The following is a 16,076-nucleotide window of genomic DNA, read 5'->3' as shown; positions in this document are numbered from 1 at the left end:
AGTGGCAATGGAATTGTAATGGGTAGTACATAATCTTTCCATAATTTACTGTGGTGGGGGTAGGGAGGGGTGGAGGGTGTTGTGTTGCAGTAGTGTGCGTGGGGGGGTATTAGTAAGTTGTGTTGCAACTGTGTGAGTGGGAAAGTATCAGTAAATTGTGTTGCAGTGGTGTGCATTGGACAGTACCTTTATGTTGTGTTGCAGTGGTGTGCATTGGACAGTACCTTTATGTTGTGTTGCAGTGGTGTTCGTGGAAAATGTCTTGTGTTGCACTGTTGACCGCAGCTGAGAATGTGAATGTTGTGTTGCAGTGGTGGGCGTGGGCGGGGGTCTCGTTGCGTTGCGGATGTGGCTGCAGGGGCCGAAGTGCAAGAGTAAGGCCAGGCTGGACGGCAATACGGTGGTCATTACCGGGTGCAACACCGGCATCGGCAAGGAGACTGCGCTGGACCTATCGGCTCGGGGTTAGTTATTGTTAATTTGTTTGGAGTACGAGATTATGAGTAAGAGTAAGAAAGAGATAAAATAAATCGGTAGATAGACAAATAGATAAATAGATATATTGATAGACAGATAGATAGATATAGATATAGACTGACTGGCTAACAGAGCGACTGACTGATAACCGTCTGTCATTGACTATAGCTAGTTAGATAATTGTATACTCAGATACGTAGATAGGTAAGTAGACTTAGACAGGTTGATCATATGGACAAAATTAGATAGACGGATACACAGATATACAGTAGATAGACAGATAAAATAATTTTGACATCTATCTCTCTACCGTATTTGTAATGGCAGACAGACAGGACGATATACAGGGTGATTCATAAAGGTGTACATTAAACTGCAGGATGTAATCCTGAGACCATTCTAAGCCATAATGTCAGTATGACGAAATACTAAAAATTTCATAAAAAACGGCAATTTAAAAGTGGTTGTGGTAATGTTCTTGAGGTCTGAGTAAAATACCAGTAGATTTTAATTACTTTAATACACACAGCTAAACATGACGTTTTACAGCTGCATTGATTTACAGTAGGTCTAATTGCTCTAATTTCCCTCCCCCTGCCTCGATGCGGGCATCAGCACGTCGTACCATTGACTACGTCACAAGTTTCATCATACCTGGACTATTTCTAGTCAGAACACAACTGTCACGAACACGTGCCCATACATTATCTCCGTTTTGAACCTTTCTGCCATACACTGCGGACTTTAAAATAACCCCACAAGTAGAAATCCAATAATGGGTCTAAATCTGGTGATCCAAGAGGCCAGGGAATATGGCCACCACGTCCTATCCACTTGCTGGGGTACACAGTATCCTACTGTAATATTCCCTCGACATTCGGGAAAAATGGGCTGGTGCACCATCATACATAAACCGCAATCGACGTCATCTTCCGTCTGGCACGCCTTCGAGTAGGGCTGGCACAGCCTTCTCAAGGAAATGCCTGTATCCCCGGACTGCCGCTGTGGTAGCTGATATGACCTGATAAACGTTATGTCCAATAATACCACCCTATACACTGACTGAAAATCTCACGTGATAAGATCTACGAACTGTTGAATGAGTGTTTTCTCCTGCCCATGTATGAACATTGTGAACATTAAAAATACCATCTCTTGTAAAGACTGCTTCGTCAGTATTGATGACCTTACTAGTGAACTGATTACTTCTTACACAGCAGCTTAAAAACCACTGACAAATTATTTCTTCATGGACAATCATCTGTATTCAATACCTGTTACTTTCTGGTGATGATGATATGGATATAATAGCTGTTTATGAAGATACCTCCAAATGGCAGACTGTGACGTATGCAACTCGCTAGCAACTGTTCAAGTATTTGTTGATGGATGCACTTTTACCAGATTCAAAATCTGCTTCTCCATGTTGAACCTCTGTCGTGCAATTGGTCGTCTACAATCAGCAGTACCTCGTCGGAAGGAGCCCTTTTCTCGTAGTCTTTGGTTAACTGCAGTGAATTTGGTGGGATTTGGATATCTTCGGTTCGGATACCGTTCTGCATAAAGACGTAGTGACCGTACAGCATTAACATTTGCTTCCCTTAACATTAAGTGCATATCAGCGTATTCACCATCGGTGTAGTTCATTATTCACTGAATGTTTTGCCCAGACCTCATGAACATACTTCATCCACTTCTAAATTGTTGTTGCTCTGAAATTATGAGTATTGCGACATTTCGTCATATCTACATTATGGCTGAGAATGTTCTCAGGATTACACCCTTCAGTTTAATGTATATCTTTTTGAATCACCCTGAATAACGTTCCTCTTCTGCTCCGCCAGGTGCTTTCTCATATGTTATGGGGACGGCATAGTCGGAGTTATGAATGCCGAACTTGTGTCATTCATTCATTGTTTACTCCCACTGCCAAATCCACGCCCACATCAGCAGACTGAGCCGTCCCAACAAGTGAGATAAGATCAGGCTAGATTCTAGTGGAGAGCTCTTTACAGGTCAACGTCCCTTCCCCCCCCCCCCACCACCACCCAGACGAAATGAGAACCTACCCAACGATGCTACCTGTACAAGATGATTATGCAGCCTTGACTTCTCACATATTAAGCCGTTCTGCCTTTGTCAAAAGCAGCTGGAACCTGGCTGTTCTTCGGCGATGTGAAAAGTGATTTCCATGACATGGCCAGTCTCGCCCACATCACTTCTGAATAACTCGACCTGAAACAATAGATACTGATTAATCAACATATGATTTGACAGGCGAGATGTCAAAAGGCTACATACAGTATATGTACAGGTAACATCCTTGGGCGGGCTCTCATTTCGTTTGGGCAGGGGGGGGGGTGGATAAGGTGTCTGAACACCTTGTATTGTCACGGCACTATACAGGCCCCTGGTTGACCAAGTAAAGGGTACAGACTTATGCCTAAGTTCACGTCCAGTTAAGTTTTTCGGTATAATTTCTTTTTATCCCATTTTTGCTGCTGCCCCGTGATTTATCACCATAATCGTATTCCTCATCATCACCACTACCACCAAAGTAGCCTTCGTTCTCATCATTACCACCACCACAGTCAGCATACTCGTCCTTCTCATGATCATAACCATTATCATGGTTTTCGTCATCACCAACACATTAATCATAATCACTCCTCTCATCACGATTATCATGAAGTCAGCATCACAAATCAGCGTAATAGGTCTCTCATCGTAATTATAATCTCCTCTTGTCACTGTCATCACAGTCATCACAGTTAACATGAATAGTCATCATAACCATTGTCATCCAAACAGTAGCCTGCATTATACGCATTTACAACGTGACTATCATTACCACCATAATCGAAGCTATCATCATTATCATCCAAAACAGTAGCCTTCATTATCACTTTAGCACAAAATGACTGTCATTACAACCATAATCGTAGCTCTCATCTTCATTAGCATCATAACTATATCCTTCATTATCACGTCATTACAGTTAAAGTGGTTATCATCACCACCATAATACCATAATCGTAGCTCTCCTTCTCCTCCTCCTTATCATCATGATCATCATCAAAAACATTTATAACTGTTCTCACCATCACCACCCTAACTTTAACATATTAGTATTCTTCTCTCGTCATCACCACACCACCGCCACCACCATTATAATTATCATCAGCACAGGAAGTCCTCATATTAAGGCTGGGGTGTGGTTCAAGCTTATGGTATGTTTTCTGTAACTCTGATATATAAATTCGAGGAAACTGGCACCCCAATGTCCTGCATAGAAACGAAACTTTGATTGACGATTCTTGTCATTTACTCAGCTCTAAATAAATTCACTCCCATGACGCACTTTACACCCCATTACTGCAACCACAAGACGATTTTATTCACCTTTGAAGGGACTTCTCTAACCGAATGAGGGAAATATGCTCTTAGTTAACCTCTTGACTGCAAAAGATCTAGCAAAATCGTCAGGAGATGTCAAAATTGACTAAAAAGCGCGAACTGAATGGGTTAACAGCAAAACAGAGCGTCAAATAAAGCGACTTATAACGAGGATTTATACTGCATAGCCTACTCTCTACACAACAAACGGCCATCCAAAACCACCACTCCCCCTTCCCCCCCAGGAGCTCGGATAGTGATGCTGTGTCGGGACCTGCAGAAGGCGAGGCTGGCGGCGGAGGAGGTGCACAGGCAGACAGGGAACGCCGTGGTGATCCATCCTCTTGACCTGGCCTCCTTAGAGTCAGTCAGAAGCGCCGCCGCCAAACTCAGAGACACCGAGCCACACATACACATTCTGATTAACAACGCAGGTGACTCGGATGGGTGTGTTGTGTGATGCTTGGGGATTTGTGTGTGTGTGTGTGTGTGTGTGTGTGTGTGTGTGTGTGTGTGTGTGTGTGTGTGTGTGTGTGTGTGTGTGTGTGTGTGTGTGTCTGTGCCTGTGTGTGTGCGCGCAACTGTCATATGGGCCACATGGGTAATCAGATCTGAAATAGTCAGACATACTGAACCTTATTTCCCTCGTGCATTTGGGCAGGAATAATGATGTGCCCGCGGTGGGAAACAAAAGACGGGTTCGAAATGCAACTGGGTACCAACCACCTGGGCCACTTCCTCCTCACGTTGTTGCTCCTCGATAATATCAAGGCCTGCGCTCCCGCTAGAATTATAAACGTCTCATCAATCGCCCACACTCGTAAGTTCTTGCAATTTTGTCCAAATACAGTTTCATTATATTTCATTATGTTCATGCCATTTTGAAACATATTTCAAATTTCATGTTCTTTATCTAATTTTAAAGTTATTTTGTTATGCTCTACTGCAGAAGGTAGAATGCACTGGGAAGACCTGCATCTAAAACAAAATTATGATGCCAAGGAAGCCTACTGCCAGAGCAAGTTGGCCAATGTTCTCTTTACTCGCGAGCTGGCAAAGAAACTCCACGGTAAGTTCAAACAAGCCTTCATTAAAAATCTTGCTTTCTTGATAATTCAGTGATAAGAGGCAAAGATCCTTGATATGGTATAATATTCATCTAGTCCTATTGTGCTTTAGTGGTTAGAGTGACCAAGCTGGAGTAATGGCAATGCATTTGCATGGGTTCGATCTCTGCGAGGTGACTAGCTGGCCCCATCCATGGGCTGGCCCAGAAGAGCCAGTGTCACTGACATACAGACTTATTTAGAAACTGATCTGAAATTTGCTCTTTGCAGTCGCCCTAAGAACCTCCCAGAACGGTTACAGTGATCTTCCAAGATGATTTCCATTGGCTTTCTCATTTAGGGGCCTTTTGGGGGCTTTCTAAGGGCCTTTCTTATGATCCGTATTGTGTCAAAAGCCCCCATGAAGTGCTGGTTGACTTTCCCCAGGAGGATGTGAATGCTGGTGATAGGGAGAGCTGGAGCTCCTGTTTCACTTGCCATCAGGATATCCTGACCAGTCTCCCTTTGCTGACTTTTTTCAGCGTGACAGTAACACAGAAAGCAGGCCAGCACACTCTGCCAAACACTTTTCTCTGTCTCTTAAACTACTCTACATGCATTTTACATTTCGCAAAACATACCCCAGTATGTCACGGGGGTTGAAGCCAGTAAGGACACGCAGCCAGAAAACTTTGACCCTGCTGCCTAGTGGCGGACCCGAAGGGAGGCATGGCACAGGCACTGCCAGCATAGTTTTTTGGGCGGGAATGGGATAGGGCTCGGATCTGTGCCAGTGGGTACGTAAGGCACTGTGGTTCCCAGGCAGCTGCTTCCGCCCAATAGAGAGGGGGCCGAGCTTGGGAGTAGCACCCCAGCACGCTGCCTTATCAGTGGGTGTATAATGGCAAGGCAGTTACAGTGACAAGGTGCGCTTAGAGGGTGTCTCAGTAGCTGTCCTGGCAGGGTGTTCTGAGGCCACTGTCATAGCCATTGGCCATGGCTAGTGGGCTGTAGGTTCCAGGTCCTATGCCTGGGTTGAGAATATGCAGCTGGGTGGGATCTGTGGTCTGTCTCCTTTACTTCATCCGACTTACGACAAAAATAAGATAGAAAAAGCAAACCTGTGGAAATCAAATCACCCATGGAGTTCAGAGTGGCACCGTGGAATGTAGGTAGTTTGAAGGGTAGAACAGGTGAAGTGGTGGAGATGATGAGTAGGAGGCGAGTAGATGTCAGTTGCATGCAGGAAGTCAGGTAAAGAGGAGGGTCAGCTAGAATGATTACCGGGAGGGAGTGCAGATACAAGCTTTTCTGGCAAGAAGTGTAGATGGATATGGTGTGGGTGTGCTGGCTGAGGAGGAATAGGTGGAATGTATCATGAATGTAATGAGGGTGAATGAAAGGATTGTAGCAGTGAAAATGTTGTTTGGTATACTCACGTCGTCATTTATATCGGCATATGCTCCACAGGCAGACTTGGATGATGTCAAATAAGATAGATTCTGGGGTGACTTGTTACGTATGGTTGGTGGTATGGGGGATGATGAGATTGTAGTTTTGGGAGCGGCCTTAAAATGGTCATGTGAGTGAAGCTGCTCAAGAATATGAAGGGGTACATGGCGGAAGTACTGTACATAGGGCACGAGGATTGTGGATGGGGAAAGAATACTCAAATTTGGAGAGGAAATGAACATGCTTGCGTGCAACACGCATTTTAGGAATAGAGAGTAGGTTGATTACATACGAGTCCGGGGGAAAATCGTAGCCAGACTGATCATTTCCCGGTTGGGAAAGCTGATAGGAGGTCGGCGAGGGATGTTAAAGTTATGGGAGTGTGTGCAGCAACACAAATTGCTGATATATGACATGGTGCTTAAGAAACATGTGGCGAAGAAGAGGACCTATGCACTTTGGAGGAATATATGGAAGTTGAAAAACCAAGCAGTAAGTGATGCCTTCTACAGCAGGATGAGTTGAGTGGGGACTGAACAGGGAGCTGTTGACAGTTGTGTTAATGAACAATACAGAGTTTTCAAGAACAGTCCCTTGAGAGTTACTAATTCAGTGTGCGAATGTACAAGGGACCCTCCAAGACATAAGGTAGCAGAGCTTTCAAGAACAGTCTCCCTTGAGAGATACTGATTCAGTGTGCGAATGTACAAGGGACCCTCCAAGACATAAGGTAGCAGAGCTTTCAAGAACAGTCCCTTGAGAGTTACTGATTCAGTGTGCGAATGTACAAGGGACCCTCCAAGACATAAGGTAGCAGAGCTTTCAAGAACAGTCCCTTGAGAGTTACTGATTCAGTGTACGAATGTACAAAGGACCCTCCAAGACGTAAGGTAGCAGAGCTTTCAAGAACAGTCCCGTGAGAGTTACTGATTCAGTGTGCGAATGTACAAGGGACCCTCCAAGACGTAAGGTAGCATGTTGGTGTGATGAGGATGTAGAAGCTGCAAGTATGAAGAAAAGACTTTTCCGAGAATGGAAAAAGGGTGGTAAAAGAGGAATACATGGCTGCCAGCCATAGAGCAAAAAAGGAGGACCTCAAGGCAAAATCAGAGTCTCAGAGACTTTACTAGACAACCTAAATAGCGTTGAAGGGAAGAGTATAGTATTTAAGGTGGCAAATCAGATGAAGGGGGAAAGAAGGGAAGAATATGGTATTTAATGTGGCAAATCAAATGAAGAGGGAAAACACAAGGGTATCACAGGTGAACAGTGTGTAAAGAATTATGAAAGAAAGGTAGTGGTGGAAAGTAAGGATACTAAAAGACGTCTGAAGAGAGCATTATAACCAGTTACTGAATGAGGAGTTCGACTGAAACAGGGAAGATCTGGAGTCAGTGGATCCAGTGTTTGGACCTTGGCCTTTGATTGATGCTGATACTCTGAGCAGGTCAATAGGCAGGATGCAGGTGGGGAATGCGGCCGGTGTGTCTGGGTTGACTGTTGAAATGCGGAAGGCCTGATCTAGGAATGGGTTAAGTTACCGGTACTGATTTTATAATTAAGATCATATATGAGTGTTATCCCAGATGACTGGCTGAAGAGTGTGACCGTAAACGTGTACATGGAGAAGGGTGATGCCCTGGAAAAAGGAAATTATAAAGAAATAATACTTTTGGACCACCAGATAATGAGGTAATGGAGAGGGTCCTAGAAGGTATGATAAGGAAAGAGTGAATATTAATGAGATGCAGTTCGGGTTTCTGCCAGGCAAAGGGACCACTGATGCCATATTCATTGTCTGACAGTTTCAGGAAAAATTGCATAGGAAGGAAAAGTGAACTGTACTTTGTTACATGTTGATTTGGAGAAGGCCTTTGTCATAGGTCTTAGGGAGGTGGTAAAGTAGGCAATGAGAAGCATGGGATCGAGAAGTGGCTGGTTAGAGTGGTTATGGATATGTATGTGGGTGCTCAGACCAAGGTTAGAGTCAATGGAGATTTGAGTGACAAATTTTCTGTGAAAGTTGGAATGCATCAGGGGTCAGTCTTGAGCCCCTTATCGTTTGTCATGGTACCTGAAGTTCTCTCATGTGACTTCAGAAGTGGACTCCCATGGGAGATGTTGTATGCTGATGAAATAGTGTTGATTGTAGGGAATGAAAGGGAGACGGAGGAAAGATTTAAGAAATGGAGAGACGGAATGGGGCATAAGGGTTTGAGAGTATATGCGGGTTGATGATATCTATGGCTGGCGGCAGTACTGTCAAAACAGAGGGAGTGTGGCCATGTGCGGTTTGCCACAAGGATGTGATATGTAATTCCATCTTGTGCAGTGTTTTTGGTAAGTGGGTGCATAAGAGATGTAGTAGTATTGGAGGTAGACCACGAGGTAATGCTTATTTCGTGTGTGTGGCGTGTCAGGGGGAGCATGTAGAGATTGTCAGGCATGAAAGGACTGACCTTGCTGGTGAGTCTCTTGAGCATGTGGAATTGTCTTGTTATTTGGGGGACATGTTATGTGCTGGAGGTGGGGCTGGAGCTACCATTGTGGCTAGAGTAAGAAGTGGTTGGAGAAATTTCAAGATGTTGCCTCTCCTGACAGTGAGAGTGTTCTCCCTTAGTGCTGAGGGATCTTTGTATGCGGCATGTTAGGAGTGTAAAGCTGTATGGTAATTAGACCTGTGCAGTACACGAAGAGGATATATATAGGCTCAAACGTACAGAAATGACAGTGATTAGATGAATGTATGGGGCATCGTTGAATGCAAGGCCTGGGAAGCTAGGGTTACGATTGAAGAACTGATAAAGATGGACTGGAGTGTATTAGTGTTGTGCTGAGGGGTACATTGAGATGGTTTGTTCATGTTGAGAGGATGGAGGATGACAGTTGGGTGCGAAAGGTGAGAAATGGTAATGTCAGGAGCAGGGATGCGAGAGGCAGACCAAAGTAGACCTGGGACGAGGTCATAGAATGTAATCTCAGGGATAAGGGACTGAAAAGGGAGGTTGCCAATGATCCAGGAGCGTGGAGTGCCGCCATTAGGTGACCAGTGTCAACACATGGAAGCATGTTGGAGCCTTTATAAACGTTACGATACGATATGCAAGCACGCACGCCCGAACGCGCACGCACGCACGCGCACACGCACGCGAGCACACACACACACACACACACACACACACACACACACACACACACACACACACACACACACAATTCGTATGTATTGTCATTTTGGTTAATATAGGTGTAGGTTATCTCATTCCCCAAAGATCTGGCAGCAAACAGCATGGCTGTTCTAGTACAGTCATATAACGCTGTGTACACTCGGTCACAAAAGTATCGGTGCACAACATGCGTGAAACATTTGGGACCACAGAACGAAGGTCACTGAAATATTAGTATCCGACCTACCACGCGTTGGTAGCCCTGATGTCGGGAGGTGTTATATATCGCCAACTAGCAATATCCTCTTGCAAACATATAGCAAATGTAATGTTTATATAGACAGACAATGACGATACACAATGAGACGTTGGTAATGTCAGCAGTTGTTCGAACCTTTTCGGTAGGCATCGCACCCCCTATGCACCGATACTTTTTTGATCGAGTGTACTACTGTACATTAGCCTAGCCTTGGGATCCCTATACATCGAATGGGGTACCAGTTATTTGGAAATGACCCTCCATTGCAGTGCCATATTGTGAAGCTGCGTATGACTGCACATGCAGTGCCTAGGTACTATCACGAGCTGCTCGTGATAGTACATGTCATATTAATATTTAAAGACCTAAGTAACTGGACTGCATTCTGACACAGGAACTGGGGTGACTACTTACTCCCTTCACCCCGGGGTTGTTCAGACTGAGCTGGGCCGCCATATACACCAGTCTGTCAATGGCTTCATTCACTGGGCCTTCCACTTCTTTGGCAACTTCTTCTTTAAGACTGTGAAGCGCGGGGCACAAACAACCATCTACTGTGCCGTTGAGGAGAGCATCGCCACACACACAGGAAAGTATTACAGGTGAGGGCTATATGTAAGTTTCAAAATATCGCATTTCTAAGTTAATTGATATTCCAATCCAAACCTCAATTTTAAGTTGTAAATCCACTTAACACTTGCATCTCGAGTAGTTCTTTTAATATGGGTACAGTGCTTCATCATAAATCTAACCCTTATTCCTGTTTGATGGGGATGGTAAGCTCCAAAAGCAAGGAAGAGAAGATATATGCAACATGATCAAACAGTGCCCAGTGAAATGGGTTGCACACTGACATAGGAAGTATTTAATACGAACGTATTTAAATGCATATTTAAATACATATGTACTTACATACCTGAATTTATATTTGCTCTACGTAAACATGTGTTTAAATACATATGTACTGTACCAATATACTTGAATTTATAAATATTCTCTATTTAAACCTGTACACTACATTCAAATACTGTACTCTGAATTTATTTTTACAAATACTTCTTAATATCTTTCAGAGAGAGGGGGAGGGGGAGTAGGCTGGGCAATCTGTTATGCTAGGCGTTTTTGGGTCGTATTCCCGTCCTAAGAACGCATAGAGTGTAGCTGGGTTTCCTTTCTAGACCGGAGGTTAGACACAGTATGAAAAGAACACACGGCAACAACCTTACACGTATATTGACAAATTCTTTGCTATGGAACAGGAAAACAGTTTACACTGTATGCTAAACAAAATTGATACATAGACTGGCAGGTGGGTTTTGATGATCTCACAGGGTGTGGAAACTTTTACGGTCCCTGCATAGGAGGCTCGTTTCCAGTTGGAGGGCAAAATATAGGTTTTACTAGTTCAGGGATGTTTACTCTGACTCTGGTTCCTGTTTCGCGATGGTTATATGCGTGATGTCACTGATTTCTGTTTGTTGATTCACACAGGGTGGATGTACACTGACACAAGAGTTGTAATAATGACACTGAGTTTTGCCCCTCGTCCTACACTGAATGGATGTGCACTGTCTCAGGTGTTTTTCCTCACATTACTGAATCCCACTATTTACATACACCGCACAGTCCTGGCCTCTCACTGCTGGTCAGTAGAAGCCATGTATCACCGTCACTAACAGATCCTGAAAGCGCTCCCTCGGGTGCCTGGTGGAGGAAGGGCGTCACCTTCGTCGGGGAGGGGTGAGGTCTCGCCCTGGGGTCCTGAGGGTGCCCTCAGAGGCCTGTTGGCTGCGGTCTCCTTCTTGTGGCATAGCCGTCAGGTTGGGGCTGCGGCATCGCTCCCGGCCGGAATCCGTTAGGTGGGAGGTCCTCCTCGGGTGCTGACTGGATGGAAAAGAGCCCCGGAGATAACACCGGGCCTCTCCACCAGTCCTCGAGACAGAAGTCGTCCTCCTGGAGGTTGCCTCGGTCAAGGTGAACAGAGGGGTGGCCCACGCTCCTGTTGGTAGGCAGGGCTGACTGCAGGTAGCCCTCGCGCTGTTGAGTCACAGGGGGTGAGGGACTTTGGTGTCCCTCCCCGGTGTGGCTATGGGCCATTGGTGGGTTCCCTTGCGCAACAGATGGAGGGCAGCTATGGGCCGTCCCTTTGCTGTCGGTGTGGCTTTGGTCCGTTACTGGGGCCCGACTCCCTGACGGAAATGCAGATGAAGCGTGGCTATGGGCCGTCACTTGCCTGTTGGCACAGCAGTAGGCTGTCGTCAAAGTGCTGTGTGGAGGGTGATGTGCAGACAAGGAACGGCTATGGGCCGTCTCCTGCCTACAGGCACGGCTATGGGCCGTCGCCTGTCTCTCGCCCTCCAAGGCAACTGCAGGAGAGGAGGCGTACCTGTCTCACCCCTTGTGCGGCTTTGGGCCATCACAGGTTCTGCAGGGGGTGTAGGCAGCACCTGACGGAGCGGCTATGGGCCGTCTCCTCTTTGGCAGCCCGAATATAGGCCGTGGCCTTCTTTGCGTGTGGCTTTTGGCTATCTCTGGGGCCCGGCTATAGGCCGTGGCCCTTTGGTCAGAGCGGCTACGGGCGTCTCCTTATCGGCAGAGCGGCTATGGGCTGTCAGTGGGATGCTGCCTAGAGCTGAATTGTCAGCTCCACCCCAATCCTGGCGAGGACTAGCTCGCCCGAACGTTAGTGCACTCGGACTGGGGTGGTCTCGTCGGGCGCACTCCGGGGAATAGGGGCACGTGGCCCAGTTGAACTTATGTCAGTATTGACTGTACATGCTGTGCACACCATCTACCCCTCTGTAGGCTCCTCCTGGGGGTGTGGTGGCGACCTGAGTTGCCAGGGCCAGTATTTCACAATCAGTCTTTGTAAATGTATATGACCATCGTATGTACTTAACAGTGATATAAAAGATACAAACACCACCACAGAAGTTTGGTGTTTTGCATTAACACAATGCAGTTCAAAACCAAGAGGTGGGTAGAGGTTCTTCTGTAAATACTGCTAGGGCTGCTGAGTGGTACACTTACATGAAGAACTAATGATAACCTTGCCTTTGCTCCAAATTGACATTACCTAAAATATTATTGAAATAGCTGCTCAGTGGAGCGAGCCCGACATTACCACCCCAGGAGGAGGGCAAAGGGAGGTAACCCTTACCCCACAAGGAGACAATGGGGAGGTATTTCCACACTCCAAGCGGAAACGACATACATCCCCCGAGACCGACGCCCCTCTTCCACGCAGCTGGACCACCAGACAGTATTGAGTGTGAGTGCGTTACACTCCGATGGAGCAAGCACCCGCCAGAATCAGGGTGGGACTTGCAACAGCCAAGTCCCAAGTAGGTCCTCGGACGCAGTGTCGACCGGATCTGCCTCTAAAAGAGGAGGGGACCCCACCGGAGCCTTACGTCCTACATTACCCCAGGTGAGCAGCGGCACAGTAGCGTCCTCCGGATCTACTGTAGGAGGAGTGACCTCCAGTTCTCCTCCTTCTGCCACCCACCTCCGGGAGCCAGCATGTTGGCACATCACCCAGATGACCTTCGTTGGTACTTCCCAGGAGGGTGGCAGGCCCAGGGGTAGCATCCACCGGATCTGCCATCAGTGGGCAGACCACTGGTCGTCTCCCAGCTGCACCATTCCCCAACGACAGGAGGACAGTGTCCACCGGACCTGCGGCACCCACCAGGAGACCCTACAGGTCTCCCCCTCTGGTCGTCCCTGGGACAAGCGTTCACCTGAAGGAGTGTCCACCATATCTCCTTCGGCTGCTACCCCAGGCAGGAGCCTAGGCAGTATCCACTGGATCTGCCTGGCCAAAGGAGCGTCCTCCGGACCTCCCTCTCACACCCCGGCATGGAGCTCCGGCAGGGACCGTTAGGCCCGCCAAGTAGGGGAGCAGACCACCAGTCATTCCCCCTCCATGATTCCGGAGGTTCCCTTCGAGGGCAACACCTCTTGCTTACCCCACCCTTCCTGTGGTAGAGCGAGGTGTCCCCCTCCCTCCCCTCGTGTACGGAGAGTGGAGACTGCTCCCCCACGGGTAACCGGCCAGAGACCAGACAGGGTGAGACCGCTCCAAGGCCAGGCATCTTGTTGCTGCAGCACCACTCATCGCCTACAGCCGCTGACGGACTCCCCCAGAGTGAGCGGACACAGTCCACCCCTGACGGCCTCCTCACCTAGGCAAGACTGCAGTCCCAAGTGCTGGTGAGCCACCCAACACCCACCACAGCTCCCGGACTTCCCCCAGAGCAGGTGGCTGCAGCCATTTCCTGACAGCTGACTCCCCTAGGCGAGACCGCAGCTCCAGGGAGGCAATGATAGTCCCTCGGCCAACCCTTGGCCCGGACCTGGTCAGGTCCGCCCCTAGGATGCCCACCACAACTAAGGGCAGTCACTGTGCTGCCACTCTCCCAGGGCCCCCACCAGAAGAGGGCTGCCCACCACTTCGCCCTTCAGTTCCACAAGGATTCCAGGCCACCCCAATGGTGACTCCCATCGGGAATGCACTCCGGACGGCCCGCCCCCTACTCCCGACCATCATCTGCGGCTGCCAGTGTAGTGGGCCCAGGCGCGCCCTAGCGCCACTCACAGACTGTACCCGTGAGTAGAAGTGCTCTGAACTGTGCCTACACCCCCCGTCAGTGTCCCCCCCCCCCCCCGTGTTAGTATACGCCCCTGTGGAAAGTGATTTCTCCCCTGTTACCTTAAGTGATATCCCATCCCCAGCAGATACTAAATGTGAACTCAGGGGAGAGTCTGTGTTGAGTGCTATCATTGGTACAGGGACACCAATCCCGGTCATCTCACGTGTGTCCCCCCCCCCCCATGTACAGTAATATACTATTAACTCAGCAGATGTACAAGTGTTGTGTCCCCACCCCGTAGGCTATTGTGTGCAATATACCGTATCCCATGGTGATATCCCGTCTATGTCACGCGAGTGTATAATATTCTGGTATGTTCATGTCACGCGAGAATACTGTGAAAGTGTCACCTCTCATCTATGTCACGCGAGTGTATTACAAGAGATATATCCTCACGCCCATGTCATGCGAGTGCAGTATAAGGTAGCCCATATCCCGTCTGTGTCACAAGTGTACTATGAGTGATATAACGTTGCGTCCATGTCACATGAGTGTACTGTGAAGTGAGGTAATAGCCCCGTTCATGTCACGCGTATGTGTTCATACCGAGACAGACTGTGTTCAAGGTCCTATTGTGCCCTCACCCCTACGTGTGTTCTAAGAAGACATATCCAGTGTGCTGTAAGTGTCATATGCGTATTGTACCGTGGTAATAGTTAATGTAAGTGTGACCTATATTACTCTGTATTGTTTAATATATTTGTACTGTGTAGGATTGGTCATGCATTGTTGTGTATATCGTTGTCTGTAGTTTTTGTATTTTGTTCCTTGCTTAAAACAATGTGCATTTGATCAGTTGGTGTTTGAGTTTCCCCTCCTAGTCCGCATACTCTGGCCCGGTCGCGAACAAAGAACCCAAGGCCCGCACCGTATCTGAACCCAAGGAGTCGGGGCCAGAATATGCTGCATAACAATTGTATTTAGAAATGTGATTAATGGAAACAATATACTTCTCTGTTTCAGTGATTGTGCTGAGAAAGCCCCTCATCCTCGAGGTCAGTCTGATGAGGATGCCAAACGCCTCTGGGAGTCTAGTGTCCAGTTGGTGGGTTATGGCCAGTGCAGTGTTTAAAAAAAGATGCCCTGCCATCAGCACCATTATTTTCACCCAGAGACCTGCATATGAAAGATATTCCAGCACCCATCTTTTTATAAAACTACATTATTTAAAATGTTGCCTGAACACTGGGTAGGATCCAAAAACTAGAAAAGCAAATATCTGTGAACACTTAGCAATTCCCAATGGAATGGGACACATATCCATACACTAAACTTTTAAGCCTACAAAACTCTTGACTGCACCCCATAAGACATCCACAAGTCACTTCATACATGCTTATGGGATACTGCAGCTCTTGAGACTAAACAAAGCCTAGTGCATCTTGCAAATTCACTCAGTACTTTAAGATCTAATCAGTTTTATTTTGATATACACTTTCATCGATAACATACAGATTTCTTCTTCGCCTGTCATGCCACCTTTTACCGATGCTCTCTCTATTCATCCATCATCTAGCACTGTTTTACCCCACAGGAGTGTAGGAGCTCAGTGATAGGTTATTCATTTAGGACATTTACAGTGAGAAAACCAGTCACTTGCCCTACATGGCATTGCAAGAGCAAT

The 16,076-nt window shown here is 47.1% G+C and overlaps 1 protein-coding gene across 1 annotated transcript; it reads left to right on the top strand.

The window, feature by feature from the left end:
• The first annotated feature begins 317 nt into the window (after positions 1–317).
• On the top strand, positions 318–15,673 carry LOC145412515 (retinol dehydrogenase 11-like). Its single transcript, XM_080282409.1, has 6 exons — positions 318–464; positions 4,119–4,307; positions 4,535–4,693; positions 4,823–4,942; positions 10,192–10,399; positions 15,416–15,673. The coding sequence occupies exons 1-6, from the start codon at positions 347–349 to the stop codon at positions 15,522–15,524; spliced, it is 903 nt and encodes a 300-aa protein (XP_080138535.1). The 5' UTR covers positions 318–346; the 3' UTR covers positions 15,525–15,673.
• The last annotated feature ends 403 nt before the right edge of the window (positions 15,674–16,076 follow it).

The sequence above is a fragment of the Coenobita brevimanus genome, chromosome 93 (genome assembly GCF_032717465.1).
Source record: "Coenobita brevimanus isolate Jiangsu-jjx chromosome 93, ASM3271746v2, whole genome shotgun sequence".
Lineage (NCBI taxonomy): Eukaryota > Metazoa > Arthropoda > Malacostraca > Decapoda > Coenobitidae > Coenobita > Coenobita brevimanus.
This window is presented reverse-complemented; position numbering and strand designations above follow the sequence as displayed.